The sequence below is a fragment of the Miscanthus floridulus genome, chromosome 10 (assembly GCF_019320115.1).
Source record: "Miscanthus floridulus cultivar M001 chromosome 10, ASM1932011v1, whole genome shotgun sequence".
Taxonomy (NCBI): domain Eukaryota; kingdom Viridiplantae; phylum Streptophyta; class Magnoliopsida; order Poales; family Poaceae; genus Miscanthus; species Miscanthus floridulus.
The window spans coordinates 43,917,553-43,927,253 of record NC_089589.1 but is presented as its reverse complement, the minus strand read 5'-3'; the positions used below and the strand labels follow the sequence as shown (position 1 = coordinate 43,927,253).

The window sequence follows — 9,701 nt, the reverse complement described above, 5'->3', positions numbered from 1 at the left end:
TCGCAATGTTGTTGATGTTGCAGGGTACACTGATGGTCAATTTTGCATTTTAAAGATCATTCTGGTATAAGTACTTAAAATGACCATTTCGGTATTAGAACAGAATAAAAAGTTGACCCAAATTGTGCTATTAGCCTATTAGTATTGAGTATACGAAAGTAGCATATATGAACTTGTTTGGAGAATTGCAGTACCTACCAAACCAAACATTTGAAGTAGCCTTTCTAGCCAACTTTGTCTTAGTTACTACTAAAAAAACTGCAGGTTTACTTAATTTGCCTGACATCAACATCCAAACACATTGGCTTGATACTGTAGAGACTTTTTTTTTTCGAATCACCATAGAGACTACTGCCCACGACAAATACCACAAACTCACAATGTTGGCTGGAAAATTATGATGCACATCTCCGAGAGTTCACTGAATGTCACTGCAATTCCTTCTCTAACTGGAAGGAACTAATCTTACCCTGCGTGTCGACAGTAGTATCTGTACTTACATACCCGGAACCCAAATCAGGGCCCTCATGAAAAGAATTACATATTGTTTACAACAATACAACTTTACATTTATCAAGATATTATCTACGAGCTACGACAGCAAGAAGCAGCCTCCTGACTTGTCATCTGAACCCACATCGTGTAACCGATGAAGCGCTAAATTTCTATAATTTACTATCTGCTATTGTACACTAAAAAATCAGCAACTTAGCTTTGAATGAAGTCTTATGATGGGTCCCATCATCCAATGGTGGTAGGGGTTAAGCAGCAGAGCCATCTCTTGGTCTTCCTTGCTGTTTTTGACTCTTTGTTGTTGCCGGAACCATTCTGATGGAAGCCATTAGTGTCTAGGCTCTCTTCACCATGCACCCTTATTGCACTTCGCAATGTCATTGACATAGTCTTTGTTACGGTAGAAGCTGTCGAATTTTTCAGAGAATTTTTGTCAATGGCGTCTTCTGCACTATTGCTAATTTTCTCACTGGCCAATGAATGTGCTTGTCGGGTATCTCTACATCAAGGACAACATAGGTTGGATCACAAATGGTCCACTAACTGAAATGTAAATGTACCACAAAAGAAATCAATAATCTTTCATGCTGACCTGGAGTCTTGTGGCACTGTGGTAATAGGATGGCCGTTCAGAAGATTGTCTGCATTAAGAATGTTTGTTTGTGAAGTTCTCAAACCAGCAGTACTCTCTTCCAAAGTTGCATCATAACTGAGCAAATTTTGTAGCGTGGTAACATTTCCAGCCTTATCGCCTTTGAGAGCTGCAATAGCAGTGTCCAATATGCACAATGCACGCTCTACCTCAGGACTGATATAAGGTTTATTTTCGACCTGTTGTGCTTGCTCAACTGGTTCACACGGATGGCTAGTAGGAAGATTATCCACATTGATGGATGTGTTCTGTTCAGTCTCCTCCTCAATAATCTCACTATTCGATATGGTATTTGTTAGTGACAAATGATTTTGTATAGTGGCATTAGCAGGGGGCACCTCAGTAGCATTTTCCTCTGCTGCGGTCACCTTTGCCTTGTCATCAGAATCCTGGTATTCACGGATCCTGACATAGAGTGGGCCTCTCAAAGCTTTCCTGTAGTCATCATCATGAGTGGCCACAGTACTGACTGCCTGCATGACATTCCAATAGAAGTGCTTCAGCAGGTTATTAGTGTTTATTTAGAATCTCATGCTGTCATGCTCATCAATTAGCATGCAATATTTCCCTATGCACTGATTTACCACCCCACCACACACTGTGGTCCAGGGGAATCTATGTAGAGAACATAGCATGAAATGTGCAAAATATTACCAGCCACTAACCTTCTGATACAGCTTATGCCCACTGCCAATTAGTTGCCTTGATATGAAGTTGATCAACCATGGTGGAACAAAATCTAGCTTAATATCCATATTAGCTATTGCCCTGATAAAGGATTTAATTAAAGAAAAATGAACACAGTATATTTTTAAAGCTGAGAAATGAATATTGCTAGAATGAAAAAAGAAATACTTAAAAATGCATTACCAGTATATTCCTAAAAGAAAATTTTAGTGAATAGTGTTCAAGCAGTAAGGTGAAATTAGATGGCTTATAAAAACAAATTGATAAACAAAATAATTGCATTTGATTACTATTACTTCACTTAAGCTAGTAAAATTATACTCAAGCTAAAGATGCATGGTTCCTTCCATAGCCAAGGGAGTGGTCTATAATATGCTTCACCTGAAAAAGCTTCTTTCTTTTGTAATCCTTTGCAATACAAAGCCTCCAAACACATCTATTCGAACCGTGTCACCAGCTTCAGGAATTCCATCCCTACTAAATCCATGAGTTCGTACATCTATGCCATCCAAGTCTGATAACTGCAAACAAGTCAATAAGCACTCAATAAACTAGGGCATATAGCAACAATTCATCAAGGTTGTAGGGAGAGTTTCCCAGAAAAGAACTTAAAAATGCAGAAGAAAATGTACGCACAGTTTTCATTATCACAATGACGACATCTTCTTTAAGATATTCCAATTCAAAATAATGTAGAAGAGCCTCTCTCTCTGAAACTGGCCATGGAACCTTCACCCTTTCTTCCAAATAGCGAATAAACATATTAGCTACAACCACCATAAATTGAAGTATAAGTAAAACTCTAAAAAGACTTGACCAACCGAGGAGGAATTTGGTGGCTTTTCATTAAGAATTAAGAAGAAGAAATGGGCACCCAAATTTGCCTCAATGACTTGAACTTAGGTGGTCTGGGAAAACATCTATGCCCTCCACCAACTAAGCTAGGCTTAGTTCCTAAGTATAAGTAAAACTGTAACAAGCAAGTAGTCTGCAACCAACCTGACCATACAAATCTCTTCACCAATTCGGACCTTTTTCAAGCAGCCTGACTGATCAATTCTAAAAGTTGGAAGGTTGTATTGTGGAAACCTGGAGAAAAACAACCTCATCAGTACATGAAAGACTATATTTTTGTGTTATTTTTCCCAGGTTGACTCAAAATACTTAATTACGACACAGGTGCATGTTGAACATCAGAAAAGGAATCAAGATGCCTAAACATATAAGGAAACGGTTGGAGACTGGAACTGTCATAACAATAGCATAGCTAATAAGCCCTAGCATGACCCCTCAATTTAGTCAGTGGGGGATCAACCTCAGTCCATAATTATTGGCAACAGAGAACTTTAGGCTCTCTTTATCGAATACTATAAATAGATGTTGTACCAGTACACCTTCAGGTCCTAACTAGAAGTGGGTATGGACGTATGGTGGTGTGGACCATGTGGCTACAGTGAGGGGAAAAAGGTTAAGCCTGTGAGTTCACTTTGTGCTTAGAGAGTCTACTAAAAATGATAAATCTATGTCTGGAACTGCAACATTTAGATGGTTTGTTTCCTAAATGCCATAATTAACAAAAAAAAAACTATATGTTTTAATGTACAAACGTTAATTCTGCAACATAAAGTTGAACATAATTAGAGAATACCATGTGTAGTTTTCTGAGAATGTGAAATTTTTAACAAAACTTGAGGAAAACATTGTGCTCACCATTTTTTGTATAGAGCTGATTCCCACGACACACATGTACCTATGAAAAAAAAAGTGTGCTTTATTGCGAGTATGTGAACCTGTAGCATCTGACTGGCTGACGGTTAAAATTACTTACAAACGTCAATAGGTCCATCAGCAAAGCCTTCAGCAAGCAGGGTGTGAAACGGGGTCCCATCTGGACCCTCACGGTACATAACTCTTAATTGGTCTGTATCTTGCTTCACCTGCCAACAAAAAGTAGTTAAAGATCACTGCAGTCACTCATAAGCATTTACTTAGAAACCTAAAAGAGGAACTAATCAATCCCCAAAATTGGAGAGGAACAGGCTAGACGATTTTGAAGCAACATACCATCTAAGATATAGAAATCACAAACAGAAGTGAAATGTTGCATTATGGGAAACGGTGGGGCATACCTTCCACTCCTTCTGTGGCACCCCACGAACCTTTGAAGGTCGCCCATCCCTCGAAGTATTCAGCATTTCAAGAAACTCGGAGACTTCTCTGGCCCGCGTTTCAGCAATGAGATCGATGTCGCCTAAAAGAGGACACACAAAAAGCACTAGTCAAGAAACAGCGAGCAGGCATTCATCCATGTACATATAGGGCCAGCAAATATGCTACCACAATCAAAGCCTTCAGGTAGCAACCCCTTTTTAACACCTTCTCTAGTAGTAGTAGTATTAGGATGGATATTTACGGACCAAACCATAAAAAACTCGAATGGATCATTGATCGATAAGAAAAAAAAAGGGGGTACAATCATCACTGCCATTAATAAGCTCATGTTCACTCAGAAATAGATCAACCACGTGAGCAGAGCAGAGAGGAAGTAAGCAGAGCAAAGCAAGCACCTTGATCGGAGCCGGACAGGGACGACGCCAGGATCTGCTTCTTGACCAGCGCCCTGAGCGAGGCCTCCTCCGCGAGGTCGGGCATCGCCAGCGTCCGGTCCAGCCGGTCCCGCAGCTCCAGGACCCGCTTCCTCTTCTCCATGGCCGGCGGGCGGGCGTGCGCTACCAGGAACCTCCACCTCCTCCTCCTCCTCCGCCCACCCACCTAGCACGCCCACGAGGCCACGACTGTATGAAGACGAGGAACTTCTCGGAAGAACAAAGAAATTGAAATCGCCAGATCGATCGATCGAGCATGTGAGGCGCAGAAACTAATGCCCCGCCCTCCCCCCTTTGTTTTGTTCCCCGCCGAAAAAAAAAAGGTTCGGGATTTCGGGGTCCCGGATACGAAAGAAAACGAGAGCTTTATGCTGATGCTCGTGCGTGTACGCGTACGCGTATGATCCTCCGCCTCCGGGGAGGAAAGGCGGCCGTGGAGCCTGGGGAATCTTAGCCCGGAAGAATATAACCACGTCTGACCGGACGGGCGCAGGCTGCGGCGGAAGAAAAAGAGAGAAGCAATCCGCTCGACCTTCAAAAAAAAAAGAAGCAATCCGCGCGGAAGGGAAGTAGAGGCAGGGCTCAGCTCAGATGCAGAACAGAGCAGGGGAGAAGAGAGCGGCGCTCAAGAACGGGTGTATTTCGGCCGGCCGGCCGACCGAAAGATCCGCAGTGAGTTGGGCGAGGGCGGGAATCGCTCACCGCAGGCGGGGACGTCGGGGATGCAGGAGGAAGCCGGGGCGGGAGACGGAGACTGGCTGGCTGGCTGGCTGACCAACCGGAGACGAGCGACGGGGGAGGATTGACCGAGAGATGAGACAAGTAGTAGCAGTAGAATAAGACGGCGGGGGAGGGGGGGAGGACTAGTCTGTTGTTGATGCTGATCGGCTGCTCGCGTGGGGCCCGCGTGTCCCGTGGGGTGTACTCGGTTCGGCTGGTGTTTTGATTTGTACGGCTAATTAGTTAGAGAAGAAAAATACTGATAAGTCAGCTTGAAATAGCAGGCGAACGGAGATGCCGCAACCGTCGCAGCCGCTGCAGAGAAGAAGAAAAAAAAAGGACAGCCGTGCTCTCTTGTGTTCAGCCAGTTTAGTTCTAGGAATTTGGATTTTGGGTTACTGTAGTATGTTCGTTTTTATTTGACAAATAGTGTTTAAATATGGACTAATTAGGCTTAAAACATTCGTCTCATAATTTCCCACCAAACTGTGAAATTAGTTTTTCTTTTCGTCTACATTTAATACTCCATATACGGACTGCAAATATTCGATGTGACAGGTACTATAACAACTTTTTAGAAGGTAAGGTGAAACTAAACGAGGGCTCAGTTCACCGTGCCGGCCGGCCACCGACGGGAATGGTGGCCAATTGGAGTATACTCGGCTACAGGACTACAGGAGTTTTTTTTTTTTTTTTTGACAACACAGGACTACAGGAGTTGGCGATTTGCTGTGTGCTAGTAGCAGGACTCCTGGTTAGGTTTGTTTCAGTTCCGTGGTGTTCCTCTCCGTTCTTGGCGCAGACGTAACAACACCACAAGCCGACTGAGCCGGTGACGTCCGGGCTGTATTGAGATCTAGTAGTAATCAATGTCTCGTTCTTTAATAATCAATCAGCTGGCTCTTTGATGTACTAGTACCAAATAATGCCCAGTTGTCCACTCAAACAATATATATATATATATATATATATATATATATATATATATATATATATATATATATATATATATATATATATAGAACAACTACTCTATAGCTGGCTACAAAATAACTTATTCTGTAGCCATCTTGAGTTACTATAATTACTATGTTAATTTATAAGATTATAGTAACTCCTTACTAAGTGGTTTACTATAACGTTATGGTAAATATCCCTATGTGTTATAGTAACCCAACTATAGTAAATATATATTGATATTATCGTAAATTAGTATATAAAATTATGGTAAATGGAGGTGGCTACAGAATAACTTATTCTGTAGCTGGCTACTGAATAGCCTCTCCCTATATATATATATATATATATATATATATATATATATATATATATATATATATATATATATCGGCTGGCCGGTGGCGGGCTAGCTGGCCAGCTCACGAAACCACGGTTTATATGAACAGTGTTACAACAATCAGCCGGAAAAAAAAGAATATATATATATATATATATCGGCTGGCCGGTGGCGGGCTAGCTGGCCAGCTCACGAAACCACGGTTTATATGAACAGTGTTATAATAATCAGCCGGAACTATATATATATATATATATATATATATATATATATATATATATATTTTGTGACTTTATACATGCATACTCCCTCCGGTTCGACACAGTCTTTAAGAAATGACTTTGACTGTAACTTTTTGCTATAAAATATTTATAAAATATAGTCAATATATACTTTTATGAAGCTACATTTCGAGACGAATCTACTTACATTACTTTTATATTTTCAAACTCAACCCAAAAGAAGTTATTTATAGTCAAAGTTTAAAATGTTTGACTTAAGACAACCTCAAAACGACCTGCTTTAGAGAACCGGAGGGAGTACTTGAGAATATTAGATTATGTGATTCTAATTTAATTTTCTGGCTCTCTGTCCGTATTTCTCTGTTTTCTAATGTCCACGTACCGATTCCGTTTCAGATCCTGGCTATTCCGAATCCAATCCCATTTCCGTCGATCAAAAAATATGAAAACTGAAATAGGAGAGGGGTTTTCTGTCCATTTTTATCCCTACACCTAACATTGTTGTCCCCGCCTAGCTTCCTGGCTAGTTTTGCTTCACTTTTTGTAAAAACCTAGAGCAAGAGCTAATAGTGCGGAGAGAATTTCTTTAGAAAGAAAACCAGAACTAGAAGTACCATGACAGAGAAAATCAACCGTACCAAATAAACAGCAAATAATAATAATAATAATAATAATAATAATAATAATAATAATAATAATAATAATAATAATAATAATAATAATAATAATAATAATAATAATAATAATAATAATAATAATAATAATAATAATAATAATACTTAGGTCCTATTGAGCGGAGCTTTGGCTTCTCTGTACATTGTAGCTATGTTGAAGTAAGGAGTTTTATTTTTATCTTTTTCTCTCAAATCAAAATCAATCGAGAGTCGATAGATAGATCCACTATTTTAACTTCACGAGCTTTTTCTCTGCCTCTCATCCTGTTCCCTTGGCTTATAAGTCGCTCTTTTTTAGCTAATGAACATTATTTTTCTCTCACAACAAATTAGTCAATAGTATTTTCAGTCATGTCTTACAAATCAGTCAACGATACTTTCAGCTATCTCCTCCGTTCCCAGAGCAGAGACGACCTAATGAAGTCCTACGTACCAAACATGTTTTTCCTTTGGTTTGTTTTATTATGCTATATAAGTATATAATATATGCCAGTGCCACTCGTGTTGTCTACGTTTTTGTATGGCACCCCGGTTTCGTTGCTTGCTGATTGAGGCACAATTCACGCTGGGGGTTGGTTGGGTGGGGGGATGCTTTGCCTAGTCTCGCGAGCTCACGTCGAAATCAAAAGGATACGCTAGAAGACTATCAAGAGAGATGACGGGGATTCCCGGTCCCACCAACTGATGATGGGTCAATTATTTTGAGGACTACCGATAGCGTTACATACGTCGTTGTATTGTATTCCTGTTAACAAGGAAGGCTCTCTTTGGCACAGTTCACATCACAGTAGGATCGACTTCTCTGAATATTGGCACGCACTGTTTATTTATGTATTGTAGGTGTAGCATCATTGCTCGTGGAAGCTATTGCTACAGTGCCACAAAATGAGAAGCTGAAGCCAACACAAGCTATAAAAAGAAGGCTCTAAGTAATCTTAACAAGCTATATGATCAGGGTTGTAGTAGTTCAACTTCATTAGCTGACTCCATCATCAATACTAGATGATGGTATGAGTTCAACTTCATTTTATTCTTTCTTTTTCTTTGAGTCTGTCTGTTTGACACTTGGGTGTTTTACCCCAACTCCACACCTAAATTTTCTGGCACTATTCATCTTCTACCTCTAGCAGCCCATGTGCACTGTTCATCTTCTACCTTTAGCCGGTCGTTGCTCACTGTTCATCTTCTACCTTCAGCCGCCCGTCGCGTCGCCCGCGGCACTGTTTATCTTTTTCGTTGGCACAGATAACATGAAATAATTTTTTTCTATGAAAGGACAAGGACACATCGCGGCTGTGTCGGCACAGATCACAAGCAACAAATCGCGGCGAAGCGGGCACGGCACGGCCATGCCGCGGGGGCGGTGGCGGAGGTCCGACTTGAGGGCGGCGGAGGCGGTAGCGAAGGTCCAGTCTGAGGGCGACGGCGGAGGTCCGGTCTGGCCGGAGGCTGCGCGCGGCGCCGTCGCCTGGGCACGACGAGGCGCGGGCACCGGGAGGAGCTCGCCGGTCCCGTCGCCGGTGAGAGAGAGAGAGAGAGAGCACGCGGAGGGGAGGACGGGAGCGCGGAGGGGAGGAGCGGTCGGAGCCTCATGTCAGAGACACGAAAAAAATCATGTGTTTGTATGTGCTAAAACACCCTTGTGGTGTTTAACATTCATGTTTTTTTTCTCATCACGAAGGGCCCGTTCGGCTGGCAGAATTTTGGCTGAAACTGGTTGAAAAACACTGTTCTGCCTGAATTGTTGTGAGAGAAAAATACTGTTCCGGCTGAAAAAAGAAACCGAACAAGTCGAAAATGGGGTAAGCCGAACGGGCCTATATGGTTTCCCGTCCAAATAAACTACCATTTCCCTATTGGCTATTGGCAAGTGACAACGCTACGAATTGGCATGTTTGGAGACCAAACAATATATCTCTCAGCCTTCCCACGTCGATAGTTGCCGCTAAGTATTTGATCAAAACATACAAAATTTTGATGTCTTGTTGTAAATAAAATACGCCTTAATTGTCCTTGAATGAAACACTATTAGCTGCATCCAATCCAGTTTATTATTTTGGGCGGTCGGGCCTGTTGTTTGTGAAGTCTGACTTTGAGCCCAGGTAGACGACCGCCTCCACGACGCAGAGGAGATTCATCCATCCATCCTTTGTTCTCAAGCTCTGCTTATTCAACTTGCAGCCAATTAGGATCTATGATCTTTACTTGTGGCATCTCTAACTATTCGGTTAGAGTCTTTCACTTAATGAATCACGCGTTCTGCTCTTGCCAACCAATCTCGGCGTGCTGCGCCGGCTGACCTTTGCAACG

The 9,701-nt window shown here is 41.7% G+C and overlaps 1 protein-coding gene across 1 annotated transcript; it reads right to left on the bottom strand.

Annotated features, from left to right (window-relative positions):
* Positions 1-383: 383 nt before the first annotated feature.
* LOC136486544 (uncharacterized) lies at positions 384-5,272 on the bottom strand. Its single transcript, XM_066483460.1, has 11 exons — positions 5,161-5,272; positions 4,420-4,624; positions 3,982-4,103; positions 3,681-3,789; positions 3,563-3,602; positions 2,852-2,941; positions 2,489-2,588; positions 2,234-2,373; positions 1,831-1,933; positions 1,106-1,638; positions 384-1,012 (listed from the first exon to the last, which is right to left on the bottom strand). Exons 2-11 carry the CDS (start codon positions 4,559-4,561, stop codon positions 742-744), a joined length of 1,650 nt encoding a protein of 549 aa, XP_066339557.1. The 5' UTR covers positions 4,562-4,624; positions 5,161-5,272; the 3' UTR covers positions 384-741.
* Positions 5,273-9,701: the final 4,429 nt, after the last annotated feature.

What these genes read in the sequence shown, in the direction of transcription:
- LOC136486544 (XM_066483460.1), bottom strand. Translation starts at nt 4,561, where the DNA reads ATGGAGAAGAGGAAGCGGGTCCTGGAGCTGCGGGACCGGCTGGACCGG. An exon ending in GAAGAGATTTGTATGGTCAG is followed by an intron (nt 2,589 to 2,851) that starts GTTGGTTGCAGA and finishes TTTGGAAGAAAG; the next exon opens with GGTGAAGGTTCCATGGCCAG. An exon ending in GGCATAAGCTGTATCAGAAG is followed by an intron (nt 1,639 to 1,830) that starts GTTAGTGGCTGG and finishes AATGTCATGCAG; the next exon opens with GCAGTCAGTACTGTGGCCAC.